Source organism: Serinus canaria, chromosome Z (genome assembly GCF_022539315.1).
Source record: "Serinus canaria isolate serCan28SL12 chromosome Z, serCan2020, whole genome shotgun sequence".
NCBI lineage: Eukaryota > Metazoa > Chordata > Aves > Passeriformes > Fringillidae > Serinus > Serinus canaria.
In genome coordinates, this window is record NC_066343.1 from 37,610,235 (window position 1) to 37,637,065 (window position 26,831).

The 26,831-nt window shown below is 39.9% G+C and overlaps 2 protein-coding genes across 3 annotated transcripts in view; one reads left to right on the forward strand and one right to left on the reverse strand.

Annotated features, from left to right (window-relative positions):
* PTCH1 (patched 1) overlaps positions 1-24,493 on the forward strand; it is a 67,999-nt gene extending 43,506 nt beyond the window's left edge. The window contains exons 15-24 of one of the 2 annotated variants that reach the window (XM_050986942.1): positions 259-568; positions 5,835-5,977; positions 7,955-8,138; positions 9,624-9,904; positions 11,398-11,535; positions 13,463-13,605; positions 16,558-16,657; positions 18,104-18,358; positions 19,405-19,948; positions 21,310-24,493. In XM_050986942.1, the coding sequence (XP_050842899.1) occupies positions 259-568; positions 5,835-5,977; positions 7,955-8,138; positions 9,624-9,904; positions 11,398-11,535; positions 13,463-13,605; positions 16,558-16,657; positions 18,104-18,358; positions 19,405-19,947 (2,097 nt within the window). In that variant the 3' untranslated portion in view covers position 19,948; positions 21,310-24,493. The remainder of the gene's footprint in view (positions 1-258; positions 569-5,834; positions 5,978-7,954; positions 8,139-9,623; positions 9,905-11,397; positions 11,536-13,462; positions 13,606-16,557; positions 16,658-18,103; positions 18,359-19,404; positions 19,949-21,309) is intronic. The other variant, XM_050986943.1, reaches the window with a different exon arrangement.
* The window catches only part of AOPEP (aminopeptidase O (putative)), a 579,142-nt gene that overhangs the window by 254,544 nt on the left and 297,767 nt on the right, over positions 1-26,831 (reverse strand). The gene's annotated exons all lie outside the window — the stretch shown is intronic.

A 26,831-nucleotide genomic window follows, 5' to 3' on the forward strand; every position in this document is an offset into this window, starting at 1 on the left:
GTAGCATAAGCTTGTGAACAGTGAAATTTTAAACTTTACTACAATAGAAATTTCTCATCAATGATGTGGAGCCCCTTCAAGGAAAAACAAACGATCTTAGTCTTGTAGTATGTATATGCATGAAAAAACCACCAGAAAAATAAAAGATTAAAAGTACTGATGGATGTTAATTTTGGATTTGGCTTTGTAGTATGACATTATGGATTGTTAGGGCCTTTAGAAGCCTAAAACCAAATACATCTCTGTTTTCTGTTGCAGATTGTGGTTATTTTTCTTTTTCTGGGTTTACTTGGGCTCAGCCTTTATGGAACTACCCGGGTAAGAGATGGACTAGATCTCACAGACATTGTACCACGGGAAACACGGGAATATGACTTTATTGCTGCACAGTTCAAGTACTTTTCATTCTACAACATGTACATTGTGACACAGAAAGCAGACTATCCAAACGTCCAGCAGTTACTTTATGAACTTCACAGAAGTTTCAGCAACGTGGCCTATGTTCTGTTGGAAGAGGATAGGCAGCTCCCCAAAATGTGGTTGCACTACTTTCGAGACTGGCTGCAAGGTAAGCGAGCATTACAGAAACTTTTCCTAGTTTGTCAGAAAGAGCATTTTTTCACAGTGGTGTTGCTGTAACACAGTCACACAGTTAAAGGCTCTGAGCAGTAGGGAGAACACCTAGGTTCTGCTTTGAACCCACGTGTGGGCTCACTCGTTGTCACTTGTTTTCTTTGTGTTTAAGTTTGCTCCCCAGTAAGACAGTTTTGAGGATTTAAGGGATTATATCCATGCCATTCATGTCTAAGCAGTTGATGAGGTGTTCTGCATTATGGCCAAATATGGCTCTGTGTCTTGCGTAAATAAATATTTGGTGAGTGTTTGCAGAGCAGTGAATGAAAAATCCCTGTCTAGTGATGTATTCTGACACAGATTTAGCTTTTGAATGATCTTGTTGGCTTCAACTGGGACTGCTGGCATGGAGAAAACTCAGTGTGGCTTATGTGTTTTATTGGGCTAGGAACTTACTGCATAATCCAGGTTTCTAATCAACTACACTCACCCTTTCTGTGGTGCTGTTCTTCTGTGCTGAAGTGTAACAGGGTGGGGAAAGACAAGAGAAGGCCTGGCCTTTCAGGTACTCTGATGATAATTATATTGAAACCAAGTAATTGAATATTGAAGATACTTTAACAGCCAACATACCCTACCCAGGATTACTTTGGTCCTACCTGTGTCTTTCTATAGGGAGAATTTCTAGGAAATGTTTGAAAAAAAAAAAAAAAAAAAAAAAATTAAAAAAAATTGTGCTGACCTGGTGAGACTGTAAATTTTAAACCTAATTGTGTACAGATGACCACTGCAGCCTGTGATTCTTAGAAAACATATCAGTAACTGTCAGTATCTGATGTATATCATTCCTTCTGAAAACATGTTGAACAATATTAGGAAAGCAGATGCATGTAAATGACAAATCTATACAAAATGAGGTTTCCCATGTGTTTAATGCATTCCTAAATAATGCAAAGCAGTATTTCAGCTATTAGCTTTGGGGGTTTTTAATGGTTTTTAAATACATTGGATCCATTCATTGCAGCCTACTTACTGGAAGCTTTATTTAAAATATTTTGCTCACATAAGCATATTGAGCTGTAAGGGACGGCATTACTGGCAGGAAGAAAATTCAATGTAGCTAGATGTTTGCTGGATTGGAATCTTACTATACTTGCTAGAATTCTAAGTCCTCCTTCTACATGCTTTTCCAAATTCACTTAAACCTCTGCTGTTTACTTTGTTTCTTTTGTGGTTATTTTTTGCTGCTGTTCCAATACAGTAGGAAAAAGTGTATCTGGTGTCCCCCCTTTCTCTTTTTCCCCCTCCCCCATGAGGGAGATGGAAATCTGAGATGGTGTTCAGGAAGCTTTATGAGTGCTCAACCTCAGCACAGTCTGCCAATGATAAAGTCAGGAGGAGGTGCCCTTGGATCTGCTCCCTTGCAGGCTGCTCAAAGTGAAATGCTGGAGGCTGGCCCACTTGGTGTTGCTCCCAGGAGTACTCCCGTTCCCAGTGCCCCTCTGCCAGGCGCACCACATGCTTTCCCAAACCTCTTTCACTTTGGGTGCCTCCCTGTCCTGTTTGCAGTCCTTTGTGTCCCTCTTGTGCTAAGGACTGTTACGTGGCCAAGGGTCTGCACGTCCCCTCACGCTGCAGCTGTGTGCTCGTGTGTGCTCTTTGCAGACAGGCTCTTCTCATAGCTCTGTTCCTACTCTGTATTTAGCTCAGCACATAGGTACTTTTCCCCTCCAGTCCACATTAGCCAGCCTATCCTTATTTGTCCTCTGCTCTCCTTCCACTAGAGGAGCTGTGTGTAATCCTGGTACCCGAGGCGCACTGACAGGCTAAAATGCAGCTAAAATGTTACAGTAGAACAGTCAGGGTGACACAAGGAAGCTGTAGTGACTTGCTGTGGTCCATGTGACGTGCCAGTCCTTTGACAGGCCGTGGATTTGCCTTTTGATCACACACAGCTTTAGAATTAATCATTATGATTATTGATTAGCACTTAGGTCTGTATCCTTACCTCTTCTCCCCACCTTTTCTGAGGAGGTAACAATTAATACAGCCCTGCTGCTTTGTAAAGTTGCAGGACTTTTAGCGCAGAGCGTGATACTGCATTCACACTGTAAAAGAGGATGTTGAGATGTATCAAGAGAAGAGATTACATTTTCAAGCGGTACAGGGAATTGATGTAACAGGGGAGCTGGACTGTTGTACTAAAAGCTGCCATGCTTGTCATAGTTGGGGAATTATCAGAAGGTGCAGACTAACAGGCAGAATAACACCTCATTGTTGTCGACTGTGGCTGATGCCAAAAGAGTCGAGGGAAGAGAAGAAGATCGAATTTACAAACAAGGTGCAGGTTTAGGCTGGATTCAGGGAGAATCCTCTGTGAGGCAGAGCAGTTCTACTGGCATGGTTTTATGCACTGGAAGGAGTGGATAATCGAAGCAGGAACATCTTTGACCTGCATGGCTAATTCCTGCTGACTTGGCTGTGAATCCAGTGCCAGAGGTTAATGGCTCAAGATGGCCTTCTGACACGCACACATTTGTCCAGCAGAATGAAGGATGCAACAACATGTGAACAACCATTTTTTACCAAGAAAGCACCCTTGTTTTAGCTGTGCATTCTTCCTCATCTAATAGCAGTGGAGTGTGCCTTCTGCCTCATGCACTTCTCTTTTCAGAGATCCCTCTTATTTTGCTTTCTAGTATTGTTTATGTTACCACATTTTCTGTTACTGAAAATGCAACAGAAGAAAAGTTCACACTAATCATTCATTGAAGCTGTAAATGTTAACATTGCTTTTGTTAGTGACCAAATGTAAATGAGGTAGCTTGGATTCCCTGATGGCTTCTAATTAGGCTTGTTTTTGCAAAGGGAAATCTTATCTGGTGTTTCAAGGTAGCAGCTGCTCACATGAGCCTGGAGGAATTCCTTCCTCACCCGCACTCCCACGTAATTTTCGATATTGTCACTTTCTTCTGAAGTGCTAAGCAAAAGTGACTGCTTATGTGAATAAATCCATTATATAAAGTTTTAAAAATTCCCTTAATTTCTATAACTTTTCTGCAGAAAGATGTCAGCAAGATACTTTCATCTTTCTGCCCAGAAATATATAGTTTATCCCATTTATGATAGATTAAATGTCTATTAAAATAATTGTTATGAGCATACTTGCTTTGAAAACAGCAAAGTCTACTACAAATTTCAAAGTGTAATGGCAAATTTTATTTCTTGCAAGTTTGAAATTCTTCAGAAATTAAGTACACCTGCCAGTGGATTTTTAATATTCTTTCTGCAAACTTTCAGTTTCAGCAAGGCAAGTTATGAAATCACCCAAAACATAAAGTGTTCTAAGCTAGCTGAAGAATAAAAGTGTAAAAGGGAGCAGGATTTGAAGGATGACCAAACTTGTGAGAGCAGGGCAGCAGGAGGATGTGGTGGAGACGTAAGAGAGCTGAGTTTTCACCCACTGCAGTAATGTTCCCAAGTACATGCCCTTTTTTGCAACCTCAAACCGGTGTGTCACATGCCAATGGATTTTTTTTGTTTTTGAGTCTGTGGAGCCCCTGACAGGGGTGGGATGTTTATGTGAAAGTTCTGCCCTGACATGCTGTCTGTCATAGAATTTTTGTGCTCCTTCTGTGGAAGGGAGACACTTCTACTGGAAGTTACTCTGTTCTTAGGTCATCTCCTTCTTCTCCATGTGCTTTTTTGACAGCATCCTCTTCGCTTGCCAAAGTCATTGTGTTTCTTGTCACTGATATGATAGCTCAAATATTCTCACCTGGCCACTTTGTGAGAAACTGATGTGGAGCTGGGCTTGGCACAGAAGGGATGGATTGGTATTTTTGCTTACTCTTACCAATGTTTCCCCTATCTGCAGTGCCAGCAAACGGTGCTTTTTTGAAAGGGAACCTCAAAGTCCTTTGGTGATGTCAGAAAACCTGATGGCAAATTGCCCTCCTCCTGGAGCAGTGCTAGAGGACTGCAGAGATCTGGCAGGCTTCTTTCATCATTTCGTTCTCAGCCTGTTGGCTTCACATGATTTGACATGGTTTAGTGAGACAGCATCGGAGGCAGTTTTCTAAGGAAGAGAGGCTGAGTTTGTCCATGGGAATGAGTACTCTGCCCAGGAGTCAGTGTCAGCTGGGTGGTGCATTTTCTCTTCCAGTGCTCTTATCTCAGTACAGCTGTAGCTAACCTACCCAGCCTGCAGTGATGGTTTTCATTACGGCTCCTCGGCCCAGCTGTGAGGTGGGTCGATGATTTCCTCCACCACCACTCCCCCGGCCTTTTTCTTCCCTTCCCTGGACATGCGGTTTGTCATCTGCTCGCACAGAGCCTCCTTGTACTGGGCTGTGGCTTCCTGTACTAAATCTGATCCAAATTTCTGCTGTGAGGTATTCCCTCCCCCTGGAAGGGTGGCAAGGAGGAAAATAACAGTTGAGAGTGAATAGGTGTTGGCTGTGATCTTTACATGTGCTGGCAGCAGATCCCATGACTTGTATTAGCTGCACCAGTTGAACAGATGGAACAAATTGACAAAATCGTGTTCACTCACGCTGTGCTTGAGGAGCAGCTGAGTTGCTGTTTGAAGTTGAAAGTTTGAGTGTGTTTTTCTCCCCGCTCGTAGTGGAATTTCTGGTTATAGTGTAGAAGCTATTGCCCCAGTGCTCTGCAGTAGCTCAAAACAGTAATGAGAGCGGTGTGTGTCCTCCTCTGTGGCTCCATGCACTCAGACAGGGTCTTGGTGAGGCACAGGTGAGTAAGGAGCATGTTTCCCTTCTAGGTAACAGACTTATGCCTCCTCTGGTTGAAAGATGGTGAAGCTGGATGAGGGCTGAGCTCAGCCCTTTTCTGTTCTAGACAAGAGTAACTCTTTCCCTTACTCTTCTCCAAGTGGAACGCTTGGAGAAGATCTTCAATTTCCCTTGAGGGGAAGCCATTTTTGCCAGTTGACAAGGCATCTGCAGCTTGCTAGCTCAGCTTCGCTGGTCTGCACAACCTGGGGACTCCTGTGGCTTCTCCCTTGCATTTCCTTGCTTCCCCTGCCTATATTTGGGCAAAATATTGGACATGCAACTGACACTTCCCACACGCTGACTGCATGGAGCCCCAAATTTAGGAGACATCAGGTCAATAATTTTCATCCTTCATCCATTCAGTATGAAGAAAGACCATTATTCTTTCTCCTTCTGAAACTTGTTTATAATAGTGATTATTCACCTGCTTATTTTGTCTTCTCCTTGTCTCTCTTAACTCCTCAGGACTTCAAGATGCATTTGACAGTGACTGGGAAACTGGGAAGATCACTTACAACAGCTACAAAAACGGTTCTGACGATGCTGTTTTGGCTTACAAACTCTTGGTACAAACAGGCAACCATGCGAAGCCCATTGATATCAGCCAGGTAACATATCAGAGTCCATGCTGGTTTACACAACATTACACAAGCCATCAGGAGTGGGGAGAGGGGTAAAGTCTACAGAGGTTGTAGTATCATTTTTCCAGCTCAAGCAGCTGGATGCCTGAATTATGCCTTTTTTGTATGGCCTTGCTGATGTTGCTGAAGCCATTCCTCAGATGCAGTATGGCCTATGTTGCAAAGTGTTCAAATCAACATTGCAAAGTGTTCAAATCAACGTGGCAACAGTCCTAGATTGTTACTGGGTGGTGTGCATTTTGTGCTCCCATGCCAGACATGCTCCTTTTCCATGGAAATTGTGAAAAATCCCTCTCTGCATCCATAGGTGTATGGAGTTTAGTCCTATGTCAGACATTTGCAGTTATTTCTTTTGTTCCTACTGATTTGTTCAAAGAAGAACATTTTTAAAAAGATATTGATGAATTATAGAGGAAGGAGATGAAAGTGATTACAAATTCTTGTACCACGATCACTAAGTATATCTAAAGTGCTGTAGAACTACCAATGGCAGTTGTTAAAGCTGATCAAATAAAATATGCCTGAGGTTACCACAGCATATGACTGCATTTGCTGTAGCCACTTATAAGGGGAAATACATTAGGAATAACTCCTTACACTAAAATCAGATTTCAAATGCTGAAGAAGAAATTCTTCAAAGACATACCTTCTCTTCTCTGAGAGTCATCATCAACTCACTGTGCTTTCAGGCAGAAAAATAGTGTTTTTAATGAGCTTCTTGGCAGTTCTGCTTACTGTCTTTCTTTTTTTCCCCTGGCATTAAAGGTGACAGATTTACAGAGTACATTGTTCAAAGTTACTGTAGTGTGTGAAACACACTGCTGTATAGCAACATGCAACATGCTGTCAGGTCTGAATGAAGCTTCACCAATGAATTAGGCAAAGAAAGGGAGTTGAAGAGAAAATCTTCAGTGAGATTTTGTTTAGCAGAGTGTACCAGGTACGCTGTGGAACAAATGCAATTGGACTGCAGCTGCTGATATAATTTCCTGTGCCTGGGAGGGAGAAAAGTGTGGTGCACCCACAGGGGTTGAGCGCTGTACTGTGCAGTTCCAGAGACAGCTTGAAGACATACAGTTGTTGCATATCCTGTGGACTAATTGAATCCAGATCCTTGGAATCCAACTTTTTTTTTTTTTTTAACTGCTGTCACTGTTGTTTTTCATTTCATTAAAAAGACCTGGAACTGGAGCTCAGCCAGAATTTTAAATAAACAAAACAAAAAGTCCCAGTAATACTTTTCACCCATGGAGTCCTCTGCAAGAGCTCTAGCTGTGCAGGATTTGGCTAACAGAACCCTGGAAGTATACCACTGCTGTTTACCCCACAGATGCATTTGCCCACAGTGACCCAAATAACACGGGGCAGTCATCTGCTTTTTTGACGCTGGGCATTTTCTGAATACATAGGTCATAGGAGGCAAGTGTTAGCAAAATTTATACAGATGTTGTTTTATTTTTATAGCTCTCCTCCATTTACTGGGTGGCATTTCCTTCAGTGTTAACAACAGAGGTTAACTGCACACAGACATGTATAGGGACTCTTGCCAGGTTTTCTTTCCGTGTCTTTAAATATGTTTCTCCAACTTTGTTGTTTTTCATTCTTGGCTGCAGTCTTTCAGAATTTGGATTTAACTGGTTCAGTGTATTCTGGAACCATCTGTTGATTTACTAGTTATTGTAAATATTATATGAGTACTAATTTATGAATAACCACTGTCACTGCATTTTCTTAGATTTTGGTTTTGTTGTCCAGCATTTTCTTAGATTTTGGTTTTGTTGTCCAGTTTACTGATAAGTCCCTTCAAGTGAAGATTCATCTTCTTTTGCTTTTACCCTCCTGTACGTGCATTGCATCTCCAGGCCATTTGCTGAAAGCATTGTGGCAAGAGCGCTGAAAGCAAAACTTGTTCTGAAAGGCTTCTAATTTTTTCCCATCTTGCAGTTGACTAAACAGCGTCTGGTGGATGCGGATGGAATCATTAACCCAAATGCTTTCTACATCTACCTGACAGCCTGGGTTAGCAACGACCCTGTGGCGTATGCTGCCTCGCAGGCCAACATCCGCCCGCACCGCCCCGAGTGGGTCCATGACAAAGCAGACTACATGCCAGAAACACGGCTGAGGAGTAAGTAGTGTTTCATCTTAACATCCTGCAGTTTGCATGAGTGCCCCTACTCCTTCCTTCCAGCACCAGTAACCCCTGATGCTGCACAGGGCTCAGAGGCAAAAGCAGGTGAAGACATTGTGTTACGCTGTAGTCATAGGAGATCCAAGCACGGCTGAGACTGTGACACCATTGCAGGGTTTTATCATGTTGAATAATCAGTTATAGAACAGTTTAAAGCTCTAAAATTTTATAGTAAACATTGCTTTTTTAAAGTGTTACGTGATAGTTCTATCTGTGTGAGAAACCTGGGCATTTCATTAAATTCCTGACTAAGTTTTTTCTGAAATTTCATTACTGAAGTTCTATCATGGTTGTTCTCAGTTCTTAATATCAAGAAATTTTTACCAAGGTAACTCATACACTAAGCTACTGCACTGATATTGTACAAGAGCTAGAGGGACTAGGGGAGAAGTCCCACTTCGCACCATTCACTGTTTTCCTGGCACCAATACCAAAAGCTGGCTTAGACTGAGCTTTCAATTGAGGACGCCAGTAGGGAAGGAGAGAGGGCATATAGGGGACAACTGGTGCACTTGGAAATGTGGTTGGATAACCATGCTTCAGTGTATCCAAACCCTAGAGCTTTGTGGCAGTCAGCCAAGTTTTGTCTTAATGAAAATTTATAGTTGAGATTATAATAGGGCAAATCATGTTAAGCAAGTCAACTGAATGAAGTGCAGGGTTGGAACACACAATGGCAGTAACCAAAACCTTGTTGAAGAAGCCTTTTCTTTTCTAGTCATAGAGTAGACCTTGCATTACACTCAAAAAGAAATATGGAGAGTGTTCGTTTGTCAAATTATTAGGGATAAAAAATTATGTATTTCCTCAGTAAGCCATTACTTCTATATTATGGGGATTTTTTTCCTCCACTTATTTCCATCTGAATGTGGATTTCTGCATCTGAATTTCCAAATATTCGATGGAAATCTTTAAAAAACAACCAACCTTCTCAAGCCTAATTTTTCTCTAGCTTTGTGTCAGTGGATCTCACTTAATCTTAGGGAAATGATCTTTGATTTTGAAGAAACTGCATAAAAGAGGAGCATTTGGATAAATTTTTTAAAATTATTTGCTTGTCTACTCCTATGTTGCAGTGAGGGATTTTTGACTAGGTATTCTGTAAAAAGCACTGTAACACTGATCAGGATGAAATACATGGATTGAAATATAACTGTTAAATTATATATAATTGTTAGGGAACTTGGTGGAGGCTGTGTTCATCCCATTACACTGCATGATACAATAGAGTAATCTCATGTACTGTTTCCAGTTTCTCTTTACTGGAGAGTTTTAGAACTATCATTAATTCCAAACAAGTAAATTTAGGTTTTTCACTTTTTATGCATTTTGCTGTGAAGAATAAAATGTTTTGCCAACTCTGGTCTCTGTATATCATCTTCTTCCCAAAAGTGCATTTTAACACTGCTGTCATTTTCCTAGTTCCAGCAGCCGAGCCCATAGAATATGCTCAGTTTCCTTTCTACCTCAATGGATTGCGTGAAACTTCTGACTTTGTGGAGGCTATCGAGAAAGTGAGAGCTATCTGTAATAACTACACCAGCTTGGGGATCTCCAGCTACCCTAATGGGTACCCATTTCTCTTCTGGGAGCAGTACATTGGACTTCGTCACTGGCTCCTCTTATCCATTAGTGTGGTTTTGGCTTGCACGTTTCTGGTGTGTGCCCTCTTCCTCCTAAACCCCTGGACAGCTGGGATCATTGTAAGTTTATTATAAGGGTCTTTGTTGAAGTCAAATTCCTTTCAGCATAGCTCTTGCTGTAGTCGGGAAGGTTTTGTTTATGTCTGGGCCTCTGGTGGAGTATGTATATTGCATCATTCATTATATATTTATTCAACTTGAGGGGGTAGGGTTCATGCTGAAGGTACAAACCTTAGTAACCTTAATCTTCTGGCCACTTTTTCTGCAGGTTTAAAGGTTTCTTAGAAAGGTACATAAACTTTACCCTTGCTCAAATGCACACTAACATAAAAAATAAAGAGACAGAGGAAAATTAAGAGCTTTATTAAAATAATTTCTGATTCTGTATTCCTTCTCTTCTTTTGTCACACATAATTTTTTAAGGCAGTTGCTTATTACTAGCTTGTCTGTAAATTTTCCCAGCCATTCTGAATGCAATATTTCTGGAAAAAAATGAAATGCTCATGTTGTACAGAACAGACTGTGGAAAGCCTGTAACTGAGAGAGGAGAAAGAGCAAAAAATTGTCAACTGCAGAGAATACTCCTCCATGCTTTCTGCAAGACACCAAAAGCCTCTCAGTAAACATTCAGTTAAATTGAATGATGATGTCCCTATGTTTAAATTCCATAAACTATTGCATGGTTTATAAAAAGCCAGAAGTAGAAAAGTATAAAACAGTTACTAGTTTTTTTAATGTACATTTATATGACAGGTATGTTAAAAGGTAAATGTTTAGTCTAGAATATTTTTCATAGCACCTTATCAAGCAATTTATGCTATTATGCTTGATTCATTAGCTTATAAAATCATTTATTGTAGTGCATACTTTTTCTCCTTTGGAAAAGGAGTTTATTTTCAGAGTCCACCATTGCTTTTATGAGTGTGTCTATATTTTTTTTTCTCCTGCTTGGCTTTAGCTACTTTTAAAGTTGATTCTCCAGATTTCCTTCCCTCCCTTTTCCTCAGCTTTTTTTACAGGTAGATCAAAGAAAAATAAAAGCTTCCTCTTATATTTAACTGTTCACTTTGTCCATGTCAATTCCCCCCAAATACCTTAAAAGCTGAGAGTCCCTCTGTAACCTGAGACTCATCAGCTGATTATGGCATTCAGTTTCTTCTGTGCTTTAGACATATTGTCTAAAGAATAAAATATTATAATAAATTTAAAAAAAAAAAAAAGAAGGATTGTGTGAAAGATGGGTGAAAAAGAAAAATGTACGTTCTGGGAGTATCCATGATAAGGAGGAATAAATGTTTTTTCAGCTCACTAATGAATGGTAACCAATACAAAGCTGGTGCTTCCCATGTTAACTGGTTCTTAGGGTGTAATTTAGACTGGCTGTGCAGCATTCATTGCCATTGAGAATAATGAAACAAGTAAGAGCACCTTGTCTTTGGGAACATAGGATGGCTTTGAGGAATATGTCCTATGGCAACCACGTTATTTGGAAATGTCTTTCTCCTCATTGTCTGGAGTATGAGAAATACTAATAGATGTTTGAAATCATCTAGGTGGTGGTGCTGGCTCTGATGACTGTGGAGCTGTTCGGCATGATGGGTCTAATTGGAATAAAGTTGAGTGCAGTGCCTGTGGTTATCCTGATTGCTTCTGTTGGCATTGGTGTGGAATTCACTGTTCATGTTGCTTTGGTACGTAAAATCAAGAAGCATTCTAAAAACATCCTAAAATAAAATGGTGGCAATGTTCAGATCACAAATCCTTACAGTTTCTTGTCAGTGACATGATTCTCAGAAGGAAAATGGTCACAGTTTTGTGCACCTTTCTGTTTGTCTCAATGGAACAAGAGTTGATCTTCATGAGGCAGTTCCTAGCTATTGAGTCAGTCTCCTAGGAGACAAGAGAGAATACATTTGCTGTGATATCTGTTTGTCTGATTAATGCAATTATAAAGATAAAACAGAGATCTTAAATCACCTTGCTTCATTCCAGACTCTCATGATGCTTGTCTGAAGCTTCAGTGTTGCTGCATCAGCGTTATATGTTTTTTTGTTGCCTCTTGCATGTAGATTCTCTATCTTGCAAAAGAGAATTCTTCAGAGGAGCTTTTCAAAATTAGATATTGTGTCACTTGGTATTTCTAGACTTCTTGAATGTGAACATGTTTGAATGAGTAAAATCTGCACCTTCTTTTCAGAAGCCATTGGCTAATAAAAGCAGGCACAAACATGTGGTCTGTAGGAAAATATTTTTCTACTGTTTGTCTAGTGGTTTAGATGATGTACAGAGTTAGGGCACATAAAGTCACCCTAAATGAAAAGAATCATTCTGAGAAAAACCCAAGTAGAAGTAGGGTAAGGTTAAAGAGGAGCAATTGGACCCCTCAAGTAATGACATAATTTTTTTCCCCTGATAGTACAGATAGACTTTTGGAGGTAAATGAATTTGCTAGGACTTGGAATAGTTCGGGAAGTGTTAGTGTAGATGAGGAAGAAAGAAATGACAGCTTCTTAGTATTGAAGACTTAAAACAGGAAAAATGGAATAATAAAAAAGGAGTTGTTTGTTGACAAAACAGTTGTTTCTAGATGGGAAGAAACTAATTTAATTTACAGGACTTTACGGGTCACCTGTGCCTGATGGTAAAATGCCAGGCAAACTGAAAATAGTGGTTTTCTCACATTGACACCGGAGATAAAAACTTTGGAACACATAAATAGTCAAATCAGTGTTGTATAAACAAAAAAGGTAGTGCTGGAACTTTTAATGCCAGATTTAATTGAGTTTAAGAGTGATTCAAAATCCAGTTGTGGGTTAGTTTTCTGCTATTGCTTGTGAATTGTGACCTTGTTTTTTTCTAGTTCTGGAGAAGAGAAACCTAAATTCCAGGACTGTGAGGAAGATAGCTGCTTCAGCACTTATCTTAATAGCCAGTAGGGAATTAACTAAAGAGAGCCCTTACAAATCACAGTAAGAAGATCGGTCAGGTTCTTGTTTTCTTAAACCATTAAGTCATACACAGAGTAGACAAATTTATAACAAATTTATAACACCAGCATTTGCATGTTCTTGATAAAGCCTATTCATACAGAGTTGTAGAGATGAAGATAGTTCACTAGTGATATTGTTGCTCAGGCACTACCATGTTCAGCACTATTCCTAGGATAATTTTGTATATATAGAACTGCTAGCTTTGAAGTACTAAAAGTTTGAAAAACTTTTTTGAGGGAAATGAAAATGTTAAAAAAGTCATAGAAGCCATGGACCCACAAGAATGAGAGGAGCAGCCCTACCTGAAGTGCTTTCACCAGGATATGGATTCTTTTCAGGTGGAAATAGGCAAATCCAGAGACAAAAGGCCACTGTTGCAAGTAGGCATTGCTTCCAGAATTATTATGGTCTGGCTCTGTTATCAGTGCTTACTCTGGTTGTGTGACTTCAGCAGCTGCTGTGGTATATCTGCAGGATCAAGCCTTCTCTCAAGGGTTAGCTACAGAGATAACTTTGATAAACTGTAGTTTAGAGTAATTAACTGATGGAAATCTGTGTATGCTAGGAGAGAGGCTGTTAGGAAGGTTGTATACATCTGCCTAAGGAAATGGACTCTTTTGTTTTACAGGCGTTTTTAACTGCCATAGGAGACAGGAACCATAGGGCTGTCCTTGCGTTGGAACACATGTTTGCACCAGTGCTAGATGGGGCCGTGTCCACTCTGCTTGGGGTGTTAATGCTTGCAGGATCAGAGTTTGATTTTATTGTCAGGTAAAGCATTTTTGTGTTTTGACTTTCTTTCAAAAATAAAAATAGGTGTGCTTTTAATTTTTATTTGCTTCAGTGAGTCTGTCATTTTATTACTATGCATGTTGTGTCAAGTATGCTTATGTCATGGTCCTGCTTTCCCTCTGTTTTATTAACTCCTTGTTACTTGCTAGAAATGGTAGCGTTTCCATTGCTGACATTAAAATCTGTTCCAGGAAAATCTGAGACTTAGCATGAAAGAACACAAAAATGTTGCTCTTTAGAAAATTTGCTGATTTTGGGTTTGAATTAGTTCACAGCATCTTGTATTGTCCAGTATTGGCTGAAGCTGACCTTTAGCCTTGAGGTCCTCCAGACTTCTTGCATGCACAAGAATTTGTATGCAAAAGACATGTGAACCTACAACCGTTCAGCTGTGCTGCAAGTGACTCTCTCAGGGCCTTCCCCTTCTACCCTTATGTAGGTTTTACATAATGAGGAAAAGGGGTGGGGGATGTGGGGGGAGAAGGCGCTGTTTGGGAGCTGGGGAACCATAAATATGAACACAGAACTTCATACTAAAATTTTGTACAGCAAAGCCTAAAGGCCCTTCTGTTTAGAACTACAAGCAGGCTGTTTCTTGTGAATATAATTAAGAATGTGTGTTTGTCAAGTATAGAGGAAAGCAAGTCTTTTCTTGAGGGGAATTTGAGAAGTGCAATGAAACAGATCCTCTTCTATTCCAAACAACCTGTGGAGCTCTGCAAAATGGCTAATCTTAGAAGTAACACAGGCTCTTTGTGGTAAACTATAGCACACACACACAAAAATAATCCAAGCCCTAAAATGGAACTGAGGTAGAACTGGGCCAAATAAAAATGCTCTGAAAGATGGCTTAACTACTTAGGTAGACATAAGCTGGATAGATGACTAGACTTAACTGACATCCATTTGACAACAAGAACAACAAATGTCAGGGGCAGGAACTGGGAGAATGACTGCTAAATCTCATCAGGCTTTTTGTTTATGTATGAAAGAGATTTGAAGAAAGCAGGCGGTTTGCAGTTAGATACCATGAAACCCTCATGAAGATTATTACTATGTAGGTATTCCATGTCCCAAAATAAATTTTTTTCCCCCCGAAATCACTATTTTTTTACTTTATTGAATTGGTATTGAAGAAATAGAATTTTTCTTTTAGGTCCTGGTTTTGTAAAGGTTAGAACATTTTGACATCCAGGTTACTGATAGATTTAACCTAAATTTACAGGGGCTTATTTCTGGTGTGCTACTTTCCTACTTAACAGATGAGATTTTGGCACACATTTTTGTGTCATAGCAAATGGAAGATTGTAGCAGCCCTTCACACCAAATTTGGATTGGATGTGCTCTCAGTTTATAAAATGAGCCTTTCAACTTTTCAACTTATGTTATTTTACTTTTTTTGGCCATCAGTTTCTGTTTTTATAGCACAATCTCACTTCAGCTTGCTGTGTTTAAAAAATATAGTAAAATAAACTATGGGGAGCCTGAGCATTGTTAGAGTGGGCGAAGAAGATCCTAAACTTCCGGAAAGCGACAGATTAGTCCAGCAATGTGGAAGATTAAGTAAATTAACAGACACTGTATACACCAACTGGTCAAAACTATAATCCTCCTGTTTATTCTAACGTTAGATGGATGAGATGCAAATGTTTTTAATGTCTGTTGTTGATCTGTGTCCCAGTTTAAAGTTCTGGAGGTTTATGTTAGTAGAGTAGATTGGCTTGCTGATTTTTGTTAGTGCAGATCAGAAATTCCCAAATGTTTACAATAGCAGGATATTTATAGTTTTACAGGAGTCTGATATATTTGATCAGATGTGGAAACAGGGAGGCAGTAAAGTTTGTTGCTAGCTAGACAATGTAATCAGCAGACCCATTAGTAGCAAACTTGCCCTCTGTTCTTCTCCTTTGCCTTCTCCTTCAGGAATTTACCAAGATTGATTCCTTGAAATCATTAGTTACAACGCAGCCTTAAGTTTAGTCTGAGCCCCAGCTGTGCCGAATACCAACTAGCAAGACTTTCCTTTTACTGACAGGTTTACCTTGGTATTCATGAAGGATCCCAGACCTTAGCCCTCAGTGGTGGGAAAGGACAACTACTTGTGCACTTTTCTCTTCTTCCATAGTATTTCAGCCTTTATGTTTGAATTGGCTGACGCAAAACAAGAGTATTCAGAGATGCTAAATTGTTCAACAAAAGATTAGCCTGCAATGCAGCTCTGCCATTGTGGAGCGCTCTTACTCAGTACAATGCTGAAGCTTACTATAGAATGGGCATTTTCTTTGCAGAAAGCGGGTTCCTGTGTTGTAAAAGAGTTGCAATTCAAGCTATTTGGTAAAACTGGAACTCACAGAATTCTAGGCGTTAAGTTTGATTAATGAACGGCAAGGAAAGCCCTTACCTGATATACTGTAGATTTAATTAGACATTCTGCTGTAAGTTGCAGAAGCATTTCACAGTGGATTAGCTGCTGGGAGAAGAGGGCTTCTTTTCCTTCTACGCTAAATTGTTTAAATTCTACACCCTTCACTTCATTTGTTTGCTTCTGCTGGGTTTTCACTAATGGGGGCCCCTTTTCATTGTATTTGTGCTTTCAATCCATTCAGCCATTCCCTGCACATTCCATATTTTTGTGTTTGTGTAACACATTCATAAATAACATTACATGCTTCCAGATTCTGGGAAATTAACAAATTTAATTTTTTTCTTTCCTTTTCAACTAACACTTTGTGGAATGTAGCTTCTCTAATTCAAAAGGTAAAACCCCTTATATTTTATATGGAAAGTGATACAATTGTTTACTTTGATGTTAGTAATATGTTAGAGTTAATTTAGTATCTGTATTATTTTAACCTATGTGGGAGTAATTTGTAATCCCTTATTTCTAACAGTGGCTATTCTCTCCCCCAAACCTTTTAAACTGTACTTCAGGTATTTCTTTGCTGTTCTGGCAATCCTAACCATTCTGGGAGTTCTCAATGGATTGGTGCTGCTTCCTGTTCTTCTCTCATTCTTTGGACCATACCCTGAGGTCAGTAAAATTAATGGTGAACAGAAAAATAATACTGTGTCTGTGCTGCTGTCCCCCTCAATCACCCCCTGGTTTTAGAAAGTATTTTTAAAGTTTTCTTAGATTAAGTTTCTTGCTCTCAGGCTTCTTTATGAATTTTTATTATAAGTACTGTTTGTTACGTAGTTAATATTACTCTTTTAAAGTTGTTTTTTTTTTTAAAATAAGTCTTGTTTAGAGGTCACAATAAGCAAACCTGATAGTGTTATTTATACTACTAGCATAATATGATATGCAAACAAGCTTGTAAAATAAGTATTTCCTTCAATATTTTCCAAAAGATATTTTGTTTTATACACATACAAAACTTTCCTACCTCACTGACTCTCTTGTATTCCTCAAAGTTTTTAACTGAGCAGACCACCAGGAAGGCCTGTGTGGACCAATACACACAGTGGTGGTCTGTGGACCACACCTTGATAACCATGACTGGTCTGTCAGAAGGTCCCCACTGCCCAGTCACCTCTCTCTGCAGCATTCTCCTCAAGTAGCATTTTTGATGTGGGGAAGGCTTCACTTAGATGTTGATGACTTTGCAGTACAAAGTCCAAGTCCAGATTCACAGGATTCACAGATACCAACTGTATATTTGGTTGTTGGTCACTTATTACCTACCCTGTAGTTAACACAATTACTGTGTTTCATGGGGTTATCTTTATCACGTGTCAATAGAATCAGTGTGCTGTTTTACATGTCTATATATGTGTGTGTGCACAAGAATAAAACACAAGGTATGTATTCAGCACTGCTATATCTCAGAAGTGTTTGGGTTCTTTTAATATCAGTAAAACAGTTTTGACAACAATGTGCACTCTCCTAATTCCTAACAGTGTGCATGACCTGTCTCTTACTCAAACAATATGAATGTGTGTGTTATTACCATATATATATTACCATATATAACAAACAATATGAATGTGTGTGTTATTACCATATATATATATATATATATATATATATATATATATATATAAAACCATATACATTGCTGTGATGTGTGTATCCATCTCTCTTTGCAAACAGACAAGGAGTAACACTGTCCCAACCCACTGAGGTGATTTTATGAAATCACTGCTAATGCTTGCTGAAGGGGGAGAGGAACCCACATATTGTTTTTATTTTTATATTTGCAAGTGCATGCACATACACATGTGTATGCTCTTCCTGATACAATGATGTTCAGCAGAATCTGTGTAGTCTTGTTTACATATGTATCTGCAGGTGGAGGTCATGTCTTTTATTCTTCCAGTAATTTTTTTCAGTTCACTATCTGTGTTCATCAGAAAACTGCTGCTAAGCTTGCTGTGGCATGGCAGGGTGTATTTGGCAGAACATTGTTTGTGTCAAGCACTAGTGATTAAAAGGGTAAAGCTAGCTGAATGTGACTGAAAGTGTTGCTGTCACCAGGTTTCTCCAGCCAACGGACAGGACAGATTGCCCACACCATCTCCTGAGCCACCCCCCAGTACTGTGAGGTTTGCACTGCCACCTGGCCACACAAATAATGCTTCAGATTCCTCTGATTCTGAGTACAGCTCTCAAACCACAGTGTCTGGCATCAGTGAAGAGCTGCATCAGTATGAGGCCACACGAGGTCCTGGGGCACCAGTCCATCAAGTAATAGTGGAAGCGACTGAGAATCCTCTCTTTGCAAGATCCACTGTAAGTAGCTTTCATATGTATTAGCAGGAGGGCAAGAAGAAGTTTTTTGGTGTGTTTTGTTGGTTTTTATTTTTTTAAAATCTATTTATTTTTGTGGAAGACTTTCTGACTGATTGTGTTTTGTGACTTGGAGCCAAAACCTGTTTGCAGGGAGTGAAGGTTCTCCTCATTCTCTCTTTTAGAACTGAGCTAGGGGTAAAGTGGAGGTACAAAAGCAAGGCCTTTGGCATGGGTAATTGCTATTACATCCTATTGGCACCAGCCACAAGAGAGAGCTCTCAGTCTGTTTGATGACTGTTTTCAGAGAGAAAAGGAGGAGAGATTACAAGATCCCAACCTCCTTCACACAGCTCCTTGTGGATTGCTATCATATACCTCTCTGTGACAGCACATTTTGGAGAGAAAGATTAGAGCCAGAAGAAAGCAGTTTGAATGTTGTACCAAATCTTGGGCCTTGCTGCATCTTGCTACTGGGTTGGCATAATTGTGATTTCAAAGGAAAGTGAAAAAGCTCTGTCTCCTACCCCTGCTGATGTTGCATGCTGAGCTGCAATGTGGATCTGGTTTTGTTCAGCAGAGGCCTAGAAATAGGTACAAGCACAGCCACATTTGAAGTTGGTCACGGTTTATTGACTGATGTAGCTGCTGTGCTTCACGCTCTTTATGGAAATCAGAAAACAGATTCCTACAGTCTATACAAACTACCCCACTAACATCCTGTGTATGTTTCCTGCATGGAATAGCCTTTTCCAAATGCCTGCAATTCTGCTTGTGGAGTTGACCAAGTGCTTGTCACCCATCCCTTTGAAAAGATGGACCAGCATGTAGGAAGCTTACAATAATGTTTTCAGCTGTCATCCTGTGTTTTTCTGGAGATGTGCTTTCCAGGTTTTAATAACTTCAGACAAAAACCATGGAAAAAAATCAATTATCACATTCCACAACATTCCCTTTGTGGAATCAAAGCAGTATTGTAATTATTCCCAGCATAAAGCATACTGCTTGCTTTGCCTTGTCAGAGCCGTAACCGTGCGTGTCTCTCTCAGGTGGTTCAGCCGGAGGCAAGGCACCAGCCGAGCCCTCGGCTGCAGCCGAATCCAGAGCCCAGCGCGCAGCAGCCGTGGCATCAGGGCAGACAGCCCAAAAGGGAAGCGAGGGAAGGGCCGCGACCACCTCCTTACCGCCCTCGCAGGGACGCTTTTGAAATTTCTACCGAAGGGCACTCGGGACCCAGCAGCAGCAGCAGCAGCAGCAGGGATCGCTCGGGCCACAAGGCTCGCTGCCACAGCGTGAGGAGCCCGGCGTTCGGGGCCGCGGGCGCCGCAGGAGCAGCCTACTGCCAGCCCATCACTACTGTGACTGCCTCGGCCTCAGTCACTGTTGCTGTCCACCCTGCCCTGCACAGCCACAGCCCTCGGGGAGTGAGCTTCCCGTCCTACGAGGGACACCACGAAGCCGGCCATGCGCCGTTTGAGGACCCCCACGTGCCTTTTAATGTGCGGTGTGAAAGAAGAAATTCTAAAGTGGAAGTTATAGAGCTGCAAGATGTGGAATGTGAGGAGAGGATACCTGGCAACAGCTCACAATAAGGTAAGTCTATCCCGTGTAGCTGCAAGCTTTGGCCTGTGTTAGGCAATGGTGTGATCAAAACAAAGAGGAAAAATAAAGTTTCTCAGAGGTAACTTTTCATAGATAGCACTCCTTACAGGTCACATTGATTACCTTAAATCTGCCAACTGTGAATATAGCACAGTTTGCACTAGACATGACATTGGCTAAGATAGAGTACTCCAACACTGGGAAGTCATGCTGTATTCAGACATTTACTACTTCAAAGAGCTTTGCAAAATGGAAAAGTACATTGTACAATCCTAGTTTACCAGATGAGGAAAATAAAGCAGAGATGTATAACATCTTCAGAGCTGTACGACTGCTTTTACCATTGTGTAAGTCCTGTCTTCTGATCCCTGAATCAGGCATGCTCTAAAACATTGTATGAAATGACATTGCCTAGGAGAGTGTAAAGTTGCCAGCTACTTCAGGAGTTGTCATCTCTTGAATAAAATAGTTTGTGAAAGAATTTAAAGTCCATAATAAGGACTGAATCCCTCTGGAAGATAAACCAAGTGAGAAGTGGGAAGTCCTACCATGCTCAGCAGAGTGTCCCCTGCTCTTAGGAGGGGCCTTCAGAGGCCTCCCCAGTGACCTCGTACACGGAGGTGTCTGAGCTGACCTCTGTCCTGCCAGGGGCATCTGCAGTGGCAATTGCACATTTGCACGGGATAGAGCTGCCCACTGACTTTTTACTTCTTGGGGCCCTTACATGAAAAACGACTTCTCACTATTTTTACTATGTTCTTCTCTTGCAGGGGAAAAAGAAGGTGTTAGAATAGTTATTGATCTGTGGATTACTGTTTTATCTCTTTGCTTGTCTGAGCTTTTCAGTGACAGACACCAGTCTGAGCATGTGTATGCACACACATAAAGAGTTTCAATTCTAAAATGTCTCTCCAAACATCCCAAAGAATAAATAGATGTGAATGCCTTTAGCCTTGCAGTCTAGAAATATGACAAATAATAGTTTCCACAGAATAAGGAAATACTTGGGCTTAGTTTTTTCAAGCTGAAGTGAATGGTAATGTGAGACTCTTAAATAAACTCAGTATTCATTGTAGCATACTTCTCCTTCAACTGTTCATTGTTTTTGACTGAATTTGTCACAGCTATCTAAAAGTGGGAACTTAAAAATTAAAACATCTAATTTTTTTTAAATTGGCATCAGTATTTCTTCACCAGGAAATTAATGACTGAGATGAAAGTAGAGCCAGCATTTCCTGACTGCTAACTCTAACCATAAGAATCATGAAATGAGTTGGTTTCATTTGATTTGTTTGTTTTTCTTGAAATTTAGTGAACGTTTGCTTTTTTCTCTCTCCTTATTTGTACTGAAGAAAAGAAGAGGCCAAAGATGGAAAACTGTATTCCAGAACTGCTTGAAGAGAAGAACTGCTTGAAGTTGTAGAAAAGGACATGCTGCATCAGGACAACAGTTCACTGTTACTGTAACCTATTGTATTATTTTGTTAATATTTCTTTTAAGTATTTAAAAGATGTACACATATGTAATATACAAAAGAATGATGTAAAGTAGTATAGTCTGGAGTCATTTGCCTTTGGGCAATAGAATGGGGACAAAATTGTGTGCTCTTTGTACTTTTTGTACATTGATATCTGTGCCACAACTAAGCTTAATCTAGTTCTAAATTTCAGCATAAGTTGCTGCTGCTTAAATATTTTATAATTTACTTGTATAATTCTATGCAAATATTGCTTATGTAATAGGATTTTTTTAAAGGTACATGTCTGTTTAAAATATTTTAAATTTGTGTATCACAACCCTGTGGTAGTATGAAATGTTACTGTTAACTTTCAAACACGCTATGCGTGGTAATTTTTAAAATAAGCAAATATGAAGAAAAGCAAGTTAATCTGGGAGGCTTAAATAGACTTAGCTATGTGCAGGTTTTGTTTTGCTGTATGTGTCCAAGTGTGCATCTGGAAATATGCATGCTTTTGTGTGTATGTTCCTGGTGTACTCTAGTTTCTCTTTTACTGTATGTTAACACTTGGTGGGCTTACAAACCCACTGATGCTGATGTGAGTCTGGCTTTCCCTGTTAGTAGGCACTAGTGAAAACTCTGTTGTTGTTTACCAATATATACAACTATAGACTGCCATCATCAGAGCCCCAACTAAAATACTAGATAAGACAGGAAGTTGAGGTTTAGAATTATGTTTCAGTTCCCAAACCCTTAATGTCTTGTTTCATATGACTTTAGTCAAGTCACTTAACTGCCCCATGCCTCAGTTTTTCATTCTGTAAAATGGTTATAATTACACTTACCTACCTCCCAGGAATGTTGTGAGGCTTAATTACAGTTCATATAGTGCTTTGAGGTTTTTTTTTCCCTCACAAAATATGCCAGGTAAGTGCAAGCACTATAACCATTATTTTTTCACTTCCAAAGGTGCTGGATATTGACTGGTGCTGGTGGTTATAGAAGTACAATGAGCATCTGCCTTATTTTGATACTGCTAATTTTGAATGGCATTAGAAGCTGGATTATGGATTGTTTGATGGTGAGCCACAGCTTAGCTGAGTCATTACAGCATTGAAAGCAGCATCTTTGGTCATCTTATTTTCATGGCAGGAAGGAGTTAATATTCAGTAATAGAAATCAAATGGAAGGATTAAAAAAAAAAAGTATATTCACTTTTAAATATAAATGGCTTTCTGGTGGGCCGGGATGGTAATGACTCTTAAGGCCTGGGTAGTTATTTTCTTTATTGTTTGTGTTTTCCCATGCTGCATTGGCACTTTTAATTATAACAGCTAAACTGGGATCTCTTTGCGAAACTAATTTAGCTTTTTGTACTATTATTTTTAAACTAAAAGGGGATTGCTGCAGGTGAAGGGTCTGGAAAAACACTACAATCTGTGTTCCAGTTGGAAACAAACCATAGGAACGAAGAACTTTAATTTAAAATAATGCAACACAAGTTTTCATTGTCTCTGTCTTTTTTTAAAATCTTTTTTTCTGCCTTTCACCAAGCTGTTTTTTAGAGCAGGTAGATGTTCAGTTTTGTATTCAGAGCCAAACACAACCAATATTTTCAGTTTTTAAACACAGCAGTGGTGGGGCTTTTCTTTATGTATACCTGAACAGCAGTGGCCAATTCTTTGATGGGAAAGTGTTTTTCTCCAGTGGCTTCAGGGAGTCTATCTTTGCCTACAGACCTTGCCAGCAAAACAAATGGGGATAATTAGAATGCACAAATTTCCATGCCTTTTTTGCTCACTTGAAAACACTTTGATATGAGGCACTTGTTTACAGATCTCCAATGTGAACGCTCGAAGAGCAGGTGGCGAGAGCCTGGTGTCATTCCCGTGATACATAAGCTACTGTTTCAGTGCACACCAAGGGTTAATGTCGCAACTGCCTACTGGTCCAGTTCACTGTCTAACGTGAAAACTCTTGATGACAAAAAGATGAGGGGCCCCAATTTAGCACTAGCAGCACAGTGACCTCAGATCATACAAACTCTGCAACAAAACTGTATGATACTAATTGGAAGCCGCCTTCAACCACCAAGCCTGTGCGCTCACGTGTCAGAGATTGGCAGGGCTCCCACTGGCACCACTCCGTGCCGCAGGTTGCCTTGCTTCCTGCTCTTCCTCGGGAGGGAAGGGGCCCAGGGCAAGCTGCAGTGTCTCCCACCTGCCCCTGCCCGAGTCTTCCTGCGTGCTTGCGTGTGGGTGAGCTGTCTGCTGCTTTGTGCACAATGTAGACCTTCTTCTTCGATAGTCACATTGGCAAGGGGAGAACTCAGTGGCTGGCAACATTTATTTTGTTTTGGTTTTGTTTCTTAACTTTTTTAATCATGGGTGATATTTATATTTTTGTATCATAAGAATGTTTTTCTTACAGTATTTGTCATGCCAGTTTATAACAAACAAAATGCAGGGATTTTATTTCTATTGGAAACACTATTACAGTTATGTTTTTACTGTTTAATGGATTTTTATTTGTATAGAGTGCTTACTAATGTTAAATAGGAAAGAGTATATAACATTTACGTTATGGACTTGTTGTAGCTTTTAGTGTAAGGAGTTAAAAGGAAAAAAAATATTCAAACTGGGTCTCATTGCCTGCCTTTGGTAGGAGTGGGTTTGTGTCATTTCAGTTACAAAGATAAAATTATGCCATATAATTTATTTATATGAAAATTTATTTTTGTAGTGTACATAGTAGTCATCAAGTCTTTTGACAGAAGTATATTTTTAAAGAGTTTATATGTAATGATGATACCATTATGTTTTGGAACACTGCTGAGATACAATTACAGTGCACACTTTTCCTTGTAAACCCCCTGGAGAAAAGAAAGTGTTTAACAGTGTTAAGAGAGAAAGAGAGTGTGAATATTCATACAATTCTGAACTGTGTTTTAGTTGCCATTTGTGATCTAGCGTGGTTCTCATTTTAAGCTTTGAATGGAAATTGTACAAACTCTCTAAATATTAATGTTCAAACACTGATAGAAATTCTAACATGAATAAAAAAATATTATAACTTACTGGTTATAGATTTGTTTGTTTATGGAATGCTTCTTTATTTACTGCTGGTTATCTCTGCAGGTGCAACCATGCAATCATTCTGATTTGGAGCATGAATCTGAGACCTTTCAGTATTTGGGATGTATGTGATATTCAGATTTGCCCATTTTGCAGCAGGAGCCATTTGTTACCCTGTGTTAAGGGCAGCATGCTGGTCCTTGTCTGTTGATTCTGTTACCTTTGCATGTTGGGGTATAGGTTTAGGATTGGGTTATGCATGTCATTCTCATTCTGAATGAAACAATTTGTTGATTAAAGCACTTTATATAAAAGGTTACCTCTTCTTAGATGTGGGAGGAAGTTCTTTGTCTTTTTCCATCTCTGTGGTTCTGCCCTAAATATTGGATAACAGAATCAATCTGGTATTTCCACTTTGTGCAAGAAAAAAATAAATGTGTGCTGAGTTCTGAAAACTACAGCCCTCCATAAGAAGGGACACTCTTGACAAAATTCCCTTTGGGAAGCAGGCTACTGCTTGCCAGCCAGCATGCAGGCCCCTGTGCCCCACACAAGCCCCACTAGGCAGGGAGAAGAAGCTACAGTGGGCAGCAGAGAACAGAGTAACAATATCTGTCTGAAGCCATTTGCATGGCAAACCACAGTGTCGTTTGTCCTGTGCAGATAGGACAAAGCATCCTTCAGAGCATCATCAGAGCATCCTTCCCAGTGCCACAGAGCCAGCAGTCCTTTACTTTATCCTTTAACCCTTAGATATTTTTTTACATGAGACTTCTAAACTTCTCATAAGGAAAAAGCCCAAACCTGTCTTGAGATAATTTATAATGCATCCTTTACTTTCCACGGCCAGAGTAAATACAAATACAATTTTCAATTTTATGTTTTCTGGAAGTTTAACCACAAAAGAGAAAAGCAGAGTTAAAGGACTTGAACTGCAAAACTTCAACACATGTGTTTTTACTACTCAAAATATCCTCCCTCACACCCTCAGGATTAGCCAGCCTGAGTCAGGTTGCAGATTTGGCTCCTGTGGATACAGCCCATGAGAATAGTGCTCACTTAGGCCTTGCTTTAGCTCAACTCACTCACTTCATCTTTTATGTCTCAGCCATCCATGGGAGCTGCTCCATTCACACAGCTGGAAACCATGTAAATAAATCAATACATTCTGTCCCTCAGAACATGGGATTTTTTTTCCTTTAAACATTCTGTTTTGCAACAACAATAGTTATTTACATAACATTACTTGTCATGTTTAGTTTTCTTATCATTTTGCCGTCAGTCTGATTAACCCCTGGTAAGAACTTGATCTGATTTTTGCCAGAGATCGGCCGTATTTATTCAGGCCTTAAGTAAACATGTGGCCAAATTTTTGTTGGCATAATGCATGTATTTAACAGCTTCAGGAATGCTACATGCTGCTAAACTGCAGCAGCACTGATATATGAACAGGTGTTTCATTTTTGTTAACTTTTACTCTCAAGGAGCGTTTGAGACACTGACTGTTTATATCTGAATATACCATTGCCAAATTGTAATTATTTTTAATGTCTGCTTCAAGAAATGAGAACAATTACTACTTTCCAACTGCATTTAATCATTCTTGTCTTTTTTGTTGCAAACATGTTGAATCTTATTGCTAGAACAGGATGCGTGCCAGGCAATAGCAATACCTAGCTTGAGTGGCTTGAAAAAACACACACCCAGTTTAACTTTCCCTGGTTAATTTCAGCTAATTAAGAACAAAAATGTAGTCTGCTTTGGAAAAAAGAAAAAAAGTTTAATTTATATGCTGGCATAATTGATACTGCAAAAATAATTTTGCTCCTATAGACACTATGAAAGAAATCTCTGGCTCAGATACGTGGTTGTCTGCAGTGTCATCCAGGCCACTGATCACCCTACCACAGCTTTCCTTAGGAACATTTCCACTCCCATTTTAACAGCTGTAATTGGGTGGGTCTCGAGTGTTTCAGCTGCCACAGCAGCTGAAAAGCAGCACCTTGCCATTGGTGCAAGGTAAGGCTGCTATGGAGAACATTGTGTTTAGGGTTAATGATGCCCAGAACACATGGCACATGTTTTAGAACACATGTTTTAGCCTGTTTTGCTAATCCAAGCATTCTCACAGGCTCTACTCCCAGCTTAACTCAAGCTGCCAGTTAAAAGTTACTGGATCTGTGAATCTCCTAGATGAATTAGAGTGTCAGGAGTGCACAGTGCATGCAAACTTTTGCACAATGGAGCACAAAAAAAATGTGGCTTTTCTCTCCAGTCTTTCCATCCCCTGAGCTCAAATCTTTGCAGTGGATCCATCTTCACAGGCTCCTAGCTGCCTTA